General features: G+C 40.9%; 1 protein-coding gene across 4 annotated transcripts in view; it reads left to right on the plus strand.

The window, feature by feature from the left end:
* Nucleotides 1-16,735, plus strand: part of wdpcp (WD repeat containing planar cell polarity effector) — a 119,239-nt gene extending 102,504 nt beyond the window's left edge. For 3 of the 4 annotated variants that reach the window (XM_087802018.1, XM_087802019.1, XM_087802021.1), the window contains 3 exons: nt 2,448-2,526; nt 6,705-6,793; nt 15,579-16,735. In XM_087802018.1, the coding sequence (XP_087658144.1) occupies nt 2,448-2,526; nt 6,705-6,793; nt 15,579-15,637 (227 nt within the window). In that variant the 3' untranslated portion in view covers nt 15,638-16,735. The remainder of the gene's footprint in view (nt 1-2,447; nt 2,527-6,704; nt 6,794-15,578) is intronic. The other variant, XM_087802020.1, reaches the window with a different exon arrangement.
* The last annotated feature ends 494 nt before the right edge of the window (nt 16,736-17,229 follow it).

Below are 17,229 nucleotides of genomic sequence, written 5' to 3' on the forward strand. Positions count from 1 at the left end.
AGACGTACAGCACCTACAGGTGTGTGTCTCGTTGTGTAGACGTACAGCACCTACAGGTGTGTGTCTCGTTGTGTAGACGTACAGCACCTACAGGTGTGTGTCTCGTTGTGTAGACGTACAGTACCTACAGGTGTGTGTCTCGTTGTGTAGACGTACAGCACCTGTGAGAGCACCTGAACAACATGCTTCTCTGAAAGGAAGGGAATTTCAAAGTGTATTTATTCTGTTGTGTACTGACTGTAAACAAGCTCCTGTTTGATGGTCTGAGTAGATTCATGGTCACGTTGATATTATGAAGTTTAAGAACGGAGATTAAAACTGTTAAAAACGTTTAAAAAAAAATGACAATCAGACCAGTGCTGTGTTTCAAATCGCACACTTTTCTAAGTGCACTGCTTTACAGTACACTGCACTTACTTTCAACAGTGTAGTACTGTCTCAAATCAAATACTTACAGGAAATGACTCGACAGTTTCTTCATCTACTTTTTAACACTAATTGTAACCAGTCGTTGAAACACTATCACTGACACTTGACAACACTTTTTCTCCAATAACAAGTTATTATGTTGTGTTTCATTGTGTTGTTATTATTGTTGTGTGGTCAAATTAGTGTTTTCTCGAGACATTTATGTCGGTATCTGCTCCGAAGATGCGTCATCAGTAGCATAGCTTCAGTTTAGCATCAGTTTATTTTCAGTTTAGCATCAGTTTAGCTTTAGTTTAGCATCAGTTTATTTTCAGTTTAGCTTCAGTTTAGCTTCAGTTTAGCATCAGTTTAGCTTCAGTTTAGCATCAGTTTATTTTCAGTTTAGCTTCAGTTCAGCTTCAGTTTAGCATCAGTTTAGCTTCAGTTTAGCATCAGTTTATTTTCAGTTTAGATTCAGTTCAGCTTCAGTTTAGCATCAGTTTAGCTTCAGTTTAGCTTCAGTTTAGCATCAGTTTAGCTTCAGTTTAGCATCAGTTTATTTTCAGTTTAGCTTCAGTTTAGCTTCAGTTTAGCATCAGTTTATTTTCAGTTTAGCTTCAGTTTAGGACACTCTGGAGAGACTGAAGTTGTGTCTCAAACAACATACTTGTGACTTAAACTTAGTATTTTTAGTGCATAAGTGCATCTCAATTCTTAGTTGTACACCTGTGAGTATATGAATATATATATCTATATATCTATATAGATAGATATATAGATATATATATATCTATATATATATAGATATATATAGATATAGATATAGATATAGATATATATGCATATATATCTATATCTATATATATTTAGATATAGATATATATTCATATACTTACAGGTGTATTTCCAGCAGCAGGAGCAGTATGACACGTCTTCGCTGCTGATACCAGCGTAAATATTTCGTCAATATTTCTAGAGAATACTAAACACATACTAAGAGAAGTATGTTTGAGACACATCTTGGGTCTCTCAGCTGGTCTGGAGACGCCTCGGGGTCCTCAAGGGAAGTAACTGGGACCATGAAGGTCTGGGCCTCCTTGCATCAGCTGCTGCCCCCGCGACTCGACCCCGGACAACAGAAGACAAGAAAACATGTTAAAGTATTGTTGTACGTGTTCAGATGCTTGAATCACCGTCACGATGTTCCCGAGACACGGATTAGACGTCGGGACACACGGTGGTCTTTGAAGAACGTGAAGAAAACCTTCACGACGACACGATCGGGTAAAGAAGTCGTCTCGGGCCTTTATGCGTTTTATTATTACGTTACTTTATCTTCTTTCACCGTCGATCGTGGAAATCGGAGCGTCTTTTAAAAAGCGACGACGGTCCAGCCGTGGAATCGGAGTCGCCGAGGTATCAGCGAACACGTCTCCCAACGTTTCTTCTTTTAATTTCCAGCTCCTGCACTGTTTGTCGCCACAAAAGAGTCACATTTCAGATTAGAAACGCTTCCTTTTTTCACCGGCTTTGGGAAATGGCTGCTAGCGATCTGGCTGACGAGCGTTTTGATTTGTGTAGATATTGCATTGTTCGCGGCTGAGGACGGAACAAGTGCGAGGGAAGGATTCTTTCTGCTATCTGTGTGCGTGGAGAAGTGTTTGGATGCCAGGAGGAGACGCCAAGTTGGTTTGTGCGACGCTCACAAAAGGCTGATGTGACTGCTGGGCCTTTCACTGACGAGAGCTTTATCTGAAGATCCACTTCTCCACCTCCCTCCTGATGAAAGCCTGTTAGCTCCGCTGGGTTTGTTTCTGCTCGTCTCACACTCTTTCTCTCAACCTCCGTCACTGCTTGACTTTTGTTTCTAAAGGTTTAAACCACGCTTATTTGTAAAGAGAAGTTGTGAAGGCAGAAAAAAAACAGTATAACATAAGATAATTCTTTTAAAAATAAAAATGTATTTCCTGTTTAAGAGAACACACCGACTCACACATGAAGATGGAACAAGATGTACATGAACTTTGTTCTTGTTCCAGGCCCGGGTCTCGCCGACAGGTCCAGGAGTCGAGGGCAGGAATCAGGAAGTCTGTTGAGTTCAGGTCCTTCAAACTCATGGTGAGTGACCTTGACTCACCGTTGACATCTTTACCTTCATAATGATGCTCCGCTCACTGGGTTCACTCTTCGTTAACTAGTTTGAAAACATGCTGGGATTCATATAAAAACTGAAGTTAAATCCACGTCTGAATGTGTGTTTCTGTGAGAAGCATCAGTTCCTGGTGATAATCACAAAAGTCACAATAACATTTAAAAACATTGAATTCATCTAAAAGTAATCGAGTCAAAACTTTCAGTTGTTGTTCGTCCTATAAAAAGAAGGATCTTTTTTTGATCCGAACACATTCACGACTGAGATGATCCAGAAATACGACAAGAATCGCGAACAAACGATCCCGACAAATGTCTTTATATGCAGATGATGCAGTGTTTTATTGAGTCGTCCCGCAGTGACGCCATTGTGTCCTGCTGTATTGTCGCTTCAAATAGACTCGTTTCTGTCTCCGCTCTCCGTTTCAAATGTCAAAGCCACATCAGTTCTGCTTCTTACACTCGCCAGCGCTGCCAGGAGCCCGAGCCGTGGAGCCAGACTCGTCGTGGCACCGAGTCCGTTTGTGTGACTCGAGTCTCCGGGGCCTCGGAACTCACTGCTCCACGACCATTGCTTTATTTCGCGGGTCCTGGTGAGTGACATGTTAACGACTGAGACTGAAGAAGCCCTTCGTGCAGACACAAACACAAACACATGTGAATACAGACGTCCATGTGTATAGAGGGAGGAGGACGAGGGGGACGAGGAGGGCGAGGGGGACAAAGTGCGAGGGGGACGAGGAAAACGAGAAGGACTAGGAGGACGAGGGGGACGAGGAGGACAAGTGGACAACGGGGACGAGGGGGAAAAGGGGGACGAGGAGGACGAGGAGGAGGATGAAGGGGACGAGTGGGACTAGGGGGACGAAGGGGACGAAGGGGACTTGGGGACGAGGAGGACGAGTGGACGAGGAGGACGAGGGGGAAAAGGGGGACGAGGAGGAGGATGAAGGGGACGAGTGGGACTAGGGGGACGAAGGGGACGAAGGGGACTTGGGGACGAGGAGGACGACTTGACGAGGGGGACGAGGAGGAGGATGAAGGTGACGAGGGGGACTAGGGGGACGAGGGGGACGAAGGGGACGAAGGGGACGAGGAGGACAAGTGGACGAGGAGGACGAGGAGGAGGATGAAGGGGACGAGGGGGACTAGGGGGACGAAGGGGACGAGGAGGACGAGGAGGACGAGGAGGAGGATGAAGGGGACGAGGGGGAGGATGAGGGGGGCGAGGAGGACGAGGAGGAGGATGAAGGGGACGAGTTGGACTAGGGGGACGAGGGGGACGAAGGGGACGAGGAGGACGAGGAGGAGGATGAAGGGGACGAGGGGGAGGATGAGGGGGCGAGGAGGACGAGGAGGAGGATGAAGGGGACGAGTGGGACTAGGGGGACGAGGGGGACGAAGGGGACGAGGAGGAGGATGAAGGGGACGAGGGGGACAAGGAGGACGAGTGGACAAGGAGGACGAGGAGGAGGATGAAGGGGACGAGGGGGAGGATGAGGGGGGCGAGGAGGACGAGGAGGAGGATGAAGGGGACGAGTGGGACTAGGGGGACGAGGGGGACGAGTGGACGAGGAGGACGAGGAGGAGGATGAAGGGGACGAAGGGGACGAGGAGGAGGATGAAGGGGACGAGTGGGACTAGGGGGACAAGGAGGACGAGTGGACGAGGAGGACGAGGAGGAGGATGAAGGGGACGAGTGGGACTAGGGGGACGAGTGGACGAGGGGGACGAGAGGGACGAGAGGAGGATCTTGTCACACACCAACCAAGACACTGGACTATTTATATGGGATTTGTGTGCATTAGATAAAGAGGCTGTTGTTCATTTCATCCTCATCTGCTTTTCATGGCTGTTTGACTGTAACACTGATGACACCCCCCTCCTCCTCTAAGCCCCTCCATCGTCCCAAATCCCTTCATATCGGCCCATTTAAGCCAGTCGGGTCCAGCGAGAGCGAGGGATGCTCCGTCCTAAGCTCTTTTTAAAAGCAGCCGAGAAGAAGACGAGTGTTAAAGAGGGTTAGGATCGTTTGGCAGCCGAACGCCCGGTTCCTCGGCCCAGGTCTTCCCCTGATGGCGCGGCCTAAGAAGAAGATCCACAAACACGCCGAAGATAATGGCGGCGCAGAGACGACGACAAAAGCTGATGAACGTTTCATATACGGAGCCCCTCGTCTCTTTGTAATCTGGTCTCAGATGAAGTTTCTTGTTTCTCATGTGCAGCCAGTGACGGCTTACAGTCGCGAGCATTAGAGCTCGTGGGCGTTTTTAGTTTGGCTCCAGAGAGAGAGGCGAGAACAACAATGGCGGTTCGGGGGCTCCTCGTCCTTTCTCACAGTCCCCCAAATCCAACTCTGCATATGGAGGAGAGAGAGAGAGAGAGAGAGAGAGAGAGAGAGAGAGAGAGAGAGATCTGGGAAGACGACCAGCACTGCTTTGATGGAGGCTGTCACTCAAACTCTCAAATGAAGGTTCTTGAAGCCTCGTGAAATATTGTAGTAGTTTAGCATCAGTTTAGCATCAGTTTAGCTTCAGTTAAGCATCAGTTTAGCTTCAGTTTAGCATCAGTTTAGCTTCAGTTTATCTTCAGTTCATCTTCAGTTAAGCTTCAGTTTAGCTTCAGTTTAGCTTCAGTTTAGCATCAGTTAAGCTTCAGTTAAGCATCAGTTTAGCTTCAGTTTAGCATCAGTTTAGCTTCAGTTAAGCATCAGTTTAGCTTCAGTTTAGCTTCAGTTTAGCATCAGTTTAGCTTCAGTTTAGCATCAGTTTAGCTTCAGTTTAGCATCAGTTTAGCTTCAGTTAAGCATCAGTTTAGCTTCAGTTTAGCATCAGTTTAGCTTCAGTTTAGCATCAGTTTAGCCTCAGTTAAGCATCAGTTTAGCTTCAGTTTAGCATCAGTTTATCCTCAGTTTAGCTTCAGTTTAGCATCAGTTTTGCTTCAGTTAAACATCAGTTTAGCTTCAGTTTAGCATCACTTTAGCTTCAGTTTAGCATCAGTTTAGCATCAGTTTAGCTTCAGTTCATCTTCAGTTCATCTTCAGTTCATCTTCAGTTCATCTTCAGTTAAGCTTCAGTTTAGCTTCAGTTTAGCTTCAGTTAAGCTTCAGTTTATCTTCAGTTCATCTTCAGTTCATCTTCAGTTAAGCTTCAGTTTAGCTTCCGTTTAGCATCAGTTTAGCTTCAGTTTAGCATCAGTTTGGCTTCAGTTAAGCATCAGTTTAGCTTCAGTTTAGCATCAGTTTAGCTTCATCTACGTCACTAAGATGGAGGACGTTGAGGGTGGAAAGTGTTCATCGATCCACACTCAAGTCTCTGGTCGTTTAAGTGCTCATAGTGCACTATATTTTCACACACTTCTCATCGGGTCACACTTGAGTGAAATCTACGCTCTGATTGGTTAACGACTTCTTCATGAGTTCACGCGTCGACACGTTTGATACGAGACATGAAACCTGGAAACACATCGTAGCACGAAGATCTCTGTGGAAAGAAGTTAATGTTGTTTGAAGAGAAAACAAACAAGAACACAAACAAACATAAGTATCGCCTCAAACAAAGTCAACAGACTTGTTTGTTTGAGCTGCTAAACTGTTAACAAAACAACAAGTGTTCCCGTCAATAACGTTGTACATCACGACATATTTACTTGTTAAAAATCTAAATTGAAACATTTTAACCAGGATTTACTTCTGTAATGGAATTTAAAGTATTTAAATAATTCATTAATAAAATATCTCTTTAAAATGCTTGTTTAGGAAAAAAAAACTATACACTTTAAACTAAAATGTATTTTTGATTTATATTAATAAAGTAAACTGATGATTCTACTCAGTCTAATATTTGTAACATTTGAAATTAAACCCAATATTAAACTCAATTTAATTGGAAATTAAACTCAATTTAATTGGAAATTAAACTCAATTTAATTGGAAATTAAACTCAATTTAATTGGAAATTAAACTCAATTTAATTGGAAATTAAACTAAATTTAATTGGAAATTAAACCCAATATCTATTGTTATTAAATTCTGTTGTAATATATGTTCAAAAGTTGGTTTTGTGTTGAGATGAAACAAGTTAAGTTATTAAGACTCAAGTTGTAATAAAACAGTTGTCGTGATGTTGTGTGTTTATCCTCCTCAGTGTTGCTGGAAGAACCAATCAGAAACACCGAAGGCCCGATGACATCACGGTGACTGTGAACCCAGAAATCTTCAGGAAGTTGATTCAAGGTTTGACTCTTACTTCCTGTTGAACAATGTTTCAGAGTCACTGGTCAGTGTCAGTCAACTGTTAGTCCCGCCTCTTGATGGATGGATGGATGGATGGATGGATGGATGGATGGATGGATGGATGGATGGATGGATGGATGGATGGATGGATGGATGGATGGATGGATGGATGGATGGATGGATGGATGGATGGATGGATGGATGGATGGATGGATGGATGGATGGATGGATGGATGGATGGATGGATGGATGGATGGATGGATGGATGGATGGATGGATGGATGGATGGATGGATGGATGGATGGATGGATGGATGGATGGATGGATGGATGGATGGATGGATGGATGGATGGATGGATGGATGGATGGATGGATGGATGGATGGATGGATGGATGGATGGATGGATGGATGGATGGATGGATGGATGGATGGATGGATGGATGGATGGATGGATGGATGGATGGATGGATGGATGGATGGATGGATGGATGGATGGATGGATGGATGGATGGATGGATGGATGGATGGATGGATGGATGGATGGATGGATGGATGGATGGATGGATGGATGGATGGATGGATGGATGGATGGATAAAATAATATAAAGTTTCTGTAGTATCAGTACCAACGTTGTTATCAAAGGCTACTTCAATCAAACCCTTTAACTTAAAAACACTATCTAATAATAATAATAATAATGATAGTTACAATAATAATGATAATGATAATGATGATAATAATGTTTATATATATATAACAATGATAATAACAATAATAATAATAATGATGATGATGATAATGATAATAATAATAATAATAATAATAATAATGATTATTATAATGACAATAACAATAACAATAATTATAATGATGATTATTATAATAATGATAACAATAACAATAATAATAAAAATAATAATGATAATAATGATGCTGATGATAATAATAATAATAATAATAATAGAAATAATAATGATGATGATGATAATAATAATAATGATTATATAATGACAATAACAATAATGATCATGATGATGATTATAATAATAATAATAATGATAATAACAATAACAATAATAATAATAATAAAAATAATAATGACCATTCACTGCAGAGAGAATCACAGAAGTTTCAAACAAATACTTTTAACCTAAAACTACTGAACCAATGACAGTTTCTTCTTCTTTAGCTTTAAAAAGACAATCATCAGAATGTTCCTCATTATTGAACCAGTCTTTTCATGAATAATAATAATGGTTTGAATTAATCCACAAGTGATGATGATTCGTTTGAAAACTGCCACTCGTGACGCTTAAGCATCTTGTGTTTGACTTTAAACAAAAGCCTTCGCTCTTAATCCGTGCGTCGCACACGTGCTCGCGATGGCGTCAAATCGCAGCTAATTCTTCATGTTTTATTAACGTCAGGTGACGTCGCCGCTCACCTCTCCCGCCTCACGTCAATAATCCCGTTCCTTCTGCGGTGATTAGTGATCGTGTCGCCACCCAATCACTGTCGCAATAATCCCGACTCCAGGCGACGTCGTGTTAATTTGCATCCAAGACTTGAACTGAACACAGAGTGTCGGGTGTTAGTGTCAATCATCTGATCACCGCCAGCCGTCGTGATCCACGGCCTGAGAACTGGTTCTGTTTCCTTCTTCTGTTTAGTTTGAGTCATTCTCGTCTTTGAAGACAAACTTAAATTAACTGTTAAATGACTCGTTCACGTTAATAATAATAATTAATAAATGTGGACAAAACTGAAACACTGGTGATGCTCCTGATGATAAGATTCCAGGGTTGAGTCAGTACTTGAGTGACTTAAGTCAGTCTGTAGAACTGAGCCTGAGAAACCTGGGTGTTGTATTTGATAAAGACATGTTTCTTGTTCAACACTGAAGAAAACTGACCAGAAACTGTTTCAACTGAGAAAAATCTATAAATTTAGGAAAATGATGTCACAACATGATCTGGATCTTATAATCCATGCGTTTGTGTCGTTTACACTATTGTAACAGTTTGTTTTCATGTCTAAACCAGAAGGATCTTCTCGCCTGCAGTTCATACTAAACTCTGCAGCCAGAATTCTGAGCCGCTCTAGTAGAAGAACTCACATTTCTCCTTCAAACTCTTCACTGGCTGCTCTAGTAGAAGAACTCACATTTCTCCTTCAAACTCTTCACTGGCTGCTCTAGTAGAAGAACTCACATTTCTCCTTCAAACTCTTCACTGGCTGCTCTAGTAGAAGAACTCACATTTCTCCTTCAAACTCTTCACTGGCTGCTCTAGTAGAAGAACTCACATTTCTCCTTCAAACTCTTCACTGGCTGCTCTAGTAGAAGAACTCACATTTCTCCTTCAAACTCTTCACTGGCTGCTCTAGTAGAAGAACTCACATTTCTCCTTCAAACTCTTCACTGGCTGCTCTAGTAGAAGAACTCACATTTCTCCTTCAAACTCTTCACTGGCTGCTCTAGTAGAAGAACTCACATTTCTCCTTCAAACTCTTCACTGGCTGCCAGTTTCTTTCAGGATCATTTTAAAATTCTGGTTCATACTTTCAGATCTATTCATGGTCAGACCTTCCATCAGTGATCTGATCCAGACTTACACCCCAGCTCGGGCTCTGAGGTCTGTGGATCAGAATCTACTGATGGTTCCTGAACTTCCGGACCAGAGGAGAGAAATCCTTCCAGACTGTTGCTCCTAAGCTTTGGAACCATCTCTGTGTTTGATGATCTACTGACTCCTTCAAGAAACATCTGTGTTTGATGATCTACTGACTCCTTCAAGAAACATCTGTGTTTGATGATCTACTGACTCCTTCAAGAAACATCTGTGTTCGATGATCTACTGACTCCTTCAAGAAACATCTGTGTTTGATGATCTACTGACTCCTTCAAGAAACATCTGTGTTTGATGATCTACTGACTCCTTCAAGAAACATCTGTGTTTGATGATCTACTGACTCCTTCAAGAAACATCTCTGTGTTTGATGATCTACTGACTCCTTCAAGAAACATCTGTGTTTGATGATCTACTGACTCCTTCAAGAAACATCTGTGTTTGATGATCTACTGACTCCTTCAAGAAACATCTGTGTACGATGATCTACTGACTCCTTCAAGAAACATCTGTGTTCGATGATCTACTGACTCCTTCAAGAAACATCTGTGTTTGATGATTTACTGACTCCTTCAAGAAACATCTGTGTTTGATGATCTACTGACTCCTTCAAGAAACATCTGTGTTTGATGATCTACTGACTCCTTCAAGAAACATCTGTGTTTGATGATCTACTGACTCCTTGAAGAAACATCTGTGTTTGATGATCTACTGACTCCTTCAAGAAACATCTGTGTTTGATGATCTACTGACTCCTTCAAGAAACATCTCTGTGTTTGATGATCTACTGACTCCTTCAAGAAACATCTGTGTTTGATGATCTACTGACTCCTTCAAGAAACATCTGTGTTTGATGATCTACTGACTCCTTCAAGAAACATCTGTGTTTGATGATCTACTGACTCCTTCAAGAAACATCTGTGTTTGATGATCTACTGACTCCTTCAAGAAACATCTCTGTGTTTGATGATCTACTGACTCCTTCAAGAAACATCTGTGTTTGATGATCTACTGACTCCTTCAAGAAACATCTGTGTTTGATGATCTACTGACTCCTTCAAGAAACATCTGTGTTTGATGATCTACTGACTCCTTCAAGAAACATCTTAAGACGTTTTTATTTGTTCAGGCTTTTCTTGATTTTCTGGAACTCCTGTTGTGTTATCAGTAATATCTTGATCTTTAAAGTATATACTTTATTGAATATTGTTTTGATTGTTTAAGCGCTTTGTGACCCTGGTCTGGAAAATCTCTATAAAAATATTACTTACTTACTTACATTATGACGTAATAATGGCTTCACTCCTCCAGCTGTAATCACGCTTTGTTTATACAACCAGTCCCTTGGAGGTGGAGACTTCCTGGATTGATGACGTGTGGTGACAAACCTCCATATCATCTCTAGAAAAACAAAGTGTTTTCAGTGGGCGGAGCTTAAGATAATTTTGTAATGTTAATATTTCAATGAAAAGAGAGTTTTGTACAAACACTCACTGATGATACAATAGAGTCACACATCACAACAACACACACACTGATGATACAATAGAGTCACACATCACAACACACACACACTGATGATACAATAGAGTCACACATCACAACAACACACACACTGATGATACAATAGAGTCACACATCACAACACACACACACTGATGATACAATAGAGTCACACACTACAACAACACACACACACTGATGATACAATAGAGTCACACACTACAACAACAGCACACACACTGATGATACAATAGAGTCACACATCACAACAACACACACACTCTGATGATACAATAGAGTCACACATCACAACAACACACACACTGATGATACAATAGAGTCACATGTCACATCAACACACACACACTGATGATACAATAGAGTCACACATCACAACAACACACACACACTGATGATACAATAGAGTCACACATCACAACAACACACACACACTGATGATACAATAGAGTCACACATCACAAAAACACACACTGATGATACAATAGAGTCACACATCACAACAACACACACACTGATGATACAATAGAGTCACACATCACAACAACACACACACTGATGATACAATAGAGTCACACATCACAACAACACACACACTGATGATACAATAGAGTCACACATCACAACACACACACACTGATGATACAATAGAATCACACATTACAACAGCGCACACACACTGATGATACAATAGAGTCACACATCACAAAAATACACACACACACTGATGATACAATAGAGTCACACAACACAACAACACACACACACTGATGATAAAATAGAGTCACACATCACAAAAACACACACTGATGATACAATAGAGTCACACATCACAACAACACACGCTGATGATACAATAGAGTCACACATCACAACAACACACGCTGATGATACAATAGAGTCACACATCACAACACACACACACTGATGATACAATAGAGTCACACAACACAACAACACACACACACTGATGATAAAATAGAGTCACACATCACAAAAACACACACTGATGATACAATAGAGTCACACATCACAACAACACACGCTGATGATACAATAGAGTCACACATCACAACAACAAACGCTGATGATACAATAGAGTCACACATCACAACAACAAACGCTGATGATACAATAGAGTCACACATCACAACAACACACGCTGATGATACAATAGAGTCACACATCACAACAACAAACGCTGATGATACAATAGAGTCACACATCACAACAACACACGCTGATGATACAATAGAGTCACACACCATCTTTACATTGAAGTATCTTTACATTGTAGTATCTTTACATTGAAGTATATTTACATTGAAATATTTTTACATTAAAGAATCATTACATTGAAGTACCTTTACATTGAAGTATCTTTTCATTGAAGTATCTTTAAATTGAAGTATCTTTACATTGAAGTATCTTTACATTGTAGTATCTTAACATTTAAGTATCTTCACATTGAAGTATCTTCACATTGAAGTATCTTTACATATAAGTATCTTTACATATAAGTATCTTTACATTGAAGTATCTTTACATTGAAGTATCTTTACATATAAGTATCTTTGCATTGAAGTATCTTTACATTGAAGTATCTTTACAGTGAAGTATCTTTACATTGAAGTGTCTTTACATTGAAGTATCTTTAAATTGAAGTATCTGTACATTGAAGTATCTTTACATATAAGTATCTTTACATTGAAGTATCTGTACATTGAAGTATCTTTACATTGAAGTATCTTTACATTGAAGTGGATCTAAAACGGGTCAAAAACACTCCCAGTCGTCATAACTCCGGCGCTGAGAGCTTGTTGGTTTTTTGGATTAATAAATTAAAATATTCCCTGATTAATGCATGAACTTAGTTTGCTCTGGAGATTAGTTAAATACTCACTCAAACATTTGAATGTATTACAACAACACAAAATACATCAGGATATGAACGACATGGATTTAAAAATGTAAACTTTATCAACAATTAACTTCTCTCTGTTTTTCTTAACTTTGAACCGAATGTTTTGGTCAAAACACTAATGTCTGTTTTATGATCTGTTCTTCCTCAAGTTTAAATACAACATGTACTTCCTCTTGTACACATGACCTGTCACTCAAATAATCTCTGCTGTGGAAACATATGAGTCACTGGGTTTGACTCATTGTGACTCGACATGAGATGTTTCTTGAAGGAGTCAGTAGATCATCAAACACAGATGTTTCTTGAAGGAGTCAGTAGATCATCAAACACAGATGTTTCTTGAAGGAGTCAGTAGATCATCAAACACAGATGTTTCTTGAAGGAGTCAGGAGATCATCAAACACAGATGTTTCTTGAAGGAGTCAGTAGATCATCAAACACAGATGTTTCTTGAAGGAGTCAGTAGATCATCAAACACAGATGTTTCTTGAAGGAGTCAGTAGATCATCAAACACAGATGTTTCTTGAAGGAGTCAGTAGATCATCAAACACAGATGTTTCTTGAAGGAGTCAGTAGATCATCAAACACAGATGTTTCTTGAAGGAGTCAGTAGATCATCAAACACACATGTTTCTTGAAGGAGTCAGTAGATCATCAAACACAGATGTTTCTTGAAGGAGTCAGTAGATCATCAAACACAGATGTTTCTTGAAGGAGTCAGTAGATCATCAAACACAGATGTTTCTTGAAGGAGTCAGTAGATCATCAAACACAGATGTTTCTTGAAGGAGACAATCGATCATCAAACACAGATGTTTCTTGAAGTAGTCAGTAGATCATCAAACACAGATGTTTCTTGAAGAAGTCAATAGATCATCAAACACAGATGTTTCTTGAAGGAGTCAGTAGATCATCAAACACAGATGTTTCTTGAAGGAGTCAGTAGATCATCAAACACAGATGTTTCTTGAAGGAGTCAGTAGATCATCAAACACAGATGTTTCTTGAAGGAGTCAGTAGATCATCAAACACACATGTTTCTTGAAGGAGTCAGTAGATCATCAAACACAGAGATGTTTCTTGAAGGAGTCAGTAGATCATCAAACACAGATGTTTCTTGAAGGAGTCAGTAGATCATCAAACACAGATGTTTCTTGAAGGAGTCAGTAGATCATCAAACACAGATGTTTCTTGAAGGAGTCAGTAGATCATCAAACACAGATGTTTCTTGAAGGAGTCAGTAGATCATCAAACACAGATGTTTCTTGAAGGAGTCAGTAGATCATCAAACACACATGTTTCTTGAAGGAGTCAGTAGATCATCAAACACAGAGATGTTTCTTGAAGGAGTCAGTAGATCATCAAACACAGATGTTTCTTGAAGGAGTCAGTAGATCATCAAACACAGATGTTTCTTGAAGGAGTCAGTAGATCATCAAACACAGATGTTTCTTGAAGGAGTCAGTAGATCATCAAACACAGATGTTTCTTGAAGGAGTCAGTAGATCATCAAACACACATGTTTCTTGAAGGAGTCAGTAGATCATCAAACACAGATGTTTCTTGAAGGAGTCAGTAGATCATCAAACACACATGTTTCTTGAAGGAGTCAGTAGATCATCAAACACAGATGTTTCTTGAAGGAGTCAATAGATCATCAAACACAGATGTTTCTTGAAGGAGTCAGTAGATCATCAAACACAGATGTTTCTTGAAGGAGTCAGTAGATCATCAAACACAGATGTATCTTGAAGGAGTCAGTAGATCATCAAACACAGAGATGTTTCTTGAAGGAGTCAGTAGATCATCAAACACAGATGTTTCTTGAAGGAGTCAGTAGATCATCAAACACAGATGTTTCTTGAAGGAGTCAGTAGATCATCAAACACAGATGTTTCTTGAAGGAGTCAGTAGATCATCAAACACAGATGTTTCTTGAAGGAGTCAGTAGATCATCAAACACAGATGTATCTTGAAGGAGTCAGTAGATCATCAAACACAGAGATGTTTCTTGAAGGAGTCAGTAGATCATCAAACACAGAGATGTTTCTTGAAGGAGTCAGTAGATCATCAAACACAGAGATGTTTCTTGAAGGAGTCAGTAGATCATCAAACACAGATGTTTCTTGAAGGAGTCAGTAGATCATCAAACACAGATGTTTCTTGAAGGAGTCAGTAGATCATCAAACACAGATGTTTCTTGAAGGAGTCAGTAGATCATCAAACACAGATGTTTCTTGAAGGAGTCAGTAGATCATCAAACACAAAGATGGTTCCAAAGCTTAGGAGCAACAGTCTGGAAGGATTTCTCTCCTCTGGTCCAGAAGTTCAGGAACCATCAGTAGATTCTGATCCACAGACCTCAGAGCCCGAGCTGGGGTGTAAGTCTGGATCAGATCACTGATGGAAGGTCTGACCATGAATAGATCTGAAAGTAAGAACCAGAATTTTAAAATGATCCTGAAAGAAACTGGCAGCCAGTGAAGAGTTTGAAGGAGAAATGTGAGTTCTTCTACTAGAGCAGCCAGTGAAGAGTTTGAAGGAGAAATGTGAGTTCTTCTACTAGAGCGGCTCAGAATTCTGGCTGCAGAGTTTAGTATGAACTGCAGGCGAGAAGATCCTTCTGGTTTAAGTCCTACTTGAAGAAAAGGCTGATGCTCACGTCAAAGGATGTATTTATGATCAGTTTCTCATGTGTTTGTTCCCACAGGAAGAAGAGGATCTCGGAGCGTCGAGGGTCGAGGGTCCGAGAGCCACGAGAGTTCCTGACGTCGCATCATACGTCGCAACAGTGAACACAGAGACTAGTTTTCCTTCGACTCGTTCGTGTGAAGATGGTTTTATTCTCTGTGGACGTGAAAGAAAAGTGTGTTTAGAAGAAACATGTTGACGAGGCCGTCGTTCATCGAGCAGCGAGGAGTCGAGAGAAGTTCCATTATACGTCCATCATGGCTGATGTGTGTGTGCGTGTGTGTGCGCGCGCACGAGTGTGTGTGCGCACCAGTGTGTGTGTGTGTGTGTGTGTGTGTGTGTGTGTGTCGGCCGAGATTACGAGCCACAGTTTTATTCATGAACAGAAGCCAAACCGGCGACTTTAAAACGTCGCCGGAGCCTCTTTCCTGAACAGCAGCCACAGCCGTGTCAGAGCCGTCGACGCTACGCTCACCGGCTAATCTGACAGCGCCGCGCGAGCGCTAATCCCTCACTGTATCGTAATCTATTTACTTTGCATTCTAAGAGGATTTCCACCAAAAAATATACAAGAAGTGATGTTGAAAACGGACAGAAGATCAGCGCGGATGCTTTTTTTGTTTGTTTTGTTGATGCGAAAAAGGAAAAAATAAATCATTGTATGTTTGGGAGTCAATCGTCTGCGCGAGCGACGAGTGAAAGGAATTACATTTGTGACGGAAGCTAATACTTACTTAACATCAAACTCTTGTATTTCGCCTCTGATGATACAGTCGCGCTGCAGAGGCTGCTGGGAGATAAGTGGCGTCTGTCGCTGCCTCTTGACACGTTCATCAGTTACAAACCGCCGCCGCATTATCTCGCCTTTGTTCCACGCCGCGGCCGGAATAAAAGATGCTAAATTGCACGACGTGACGCTCCTGACGCTACTGACGCTCCCGACGCTCCCGACGCTCCCGACGCGCTGGTGGTCGTCGTCGCCCGCGCGACCACGGCGGCTCGTGAGGTCATCAATAGTTGACGGCGGCGGGAAACGTGGCCAGAAGAGAAATCTTCGCCGTCTGAGAGATTTACCCGTTAGCATTGTTAGCATCAGGCGCTACAGACGACCTTGTGGCTAATAATAATAATAATAATAAAAATTGTATTAAAGCGTCTCATTCTCGTTCACTTAAATCAAAGTTGCTGCGAATCTCACGAGTAATTATATATTAATCGAAACTTTATTTTCTGATGCGTTAATTCCTGAGTTTTTTTTTTTTTGTTAGTTTGACATTAATAAAAGTTTTTTTCAAATTAACTTTTGACTTTTTATTTTCGCAAGTTTTGGTTTTGAAAAGTTTTTTTTTACGTAACGTGTAGTTTTGTATTTTTATTTAAAGGAAGCTTTTGATATTCCTTCCTGAAGTGACATCATCAACTACAACTGTTGCAGGAGCCGAGGTCCCAAGCAAGTTGATTTGATGTCCTCGATGAAGAACCAGCCTGTGACACTTTGTTGTCTGTAAACCATCAGAATAAAACATTTGTAAAATGGTTCTATTGCCTTCGGGTCAAAGGTCAACGACCTCCCTGTCTCAAATACATATGCAGTGTTGAAGGTCGTTGACCTCTGACCCGGAGACAACACAAGGGATACCACAAACATGTTGCTTTTTTTTCCCGGCCAC

This window comes from Callionymus lyra, chromosome 11, assembly GCF_982586985.1.
Source record: "Callionymus lyra chromosome 11, fCalLyr1.hap1.1, whole genome shotgun sequence".
NCBI classification, from domain to species: Eukaryota; Metazoa; Chordata; class Actinopteri; order Syngnathiformes; family Callionymidae; genus Callionymus; species Callionymus lyra.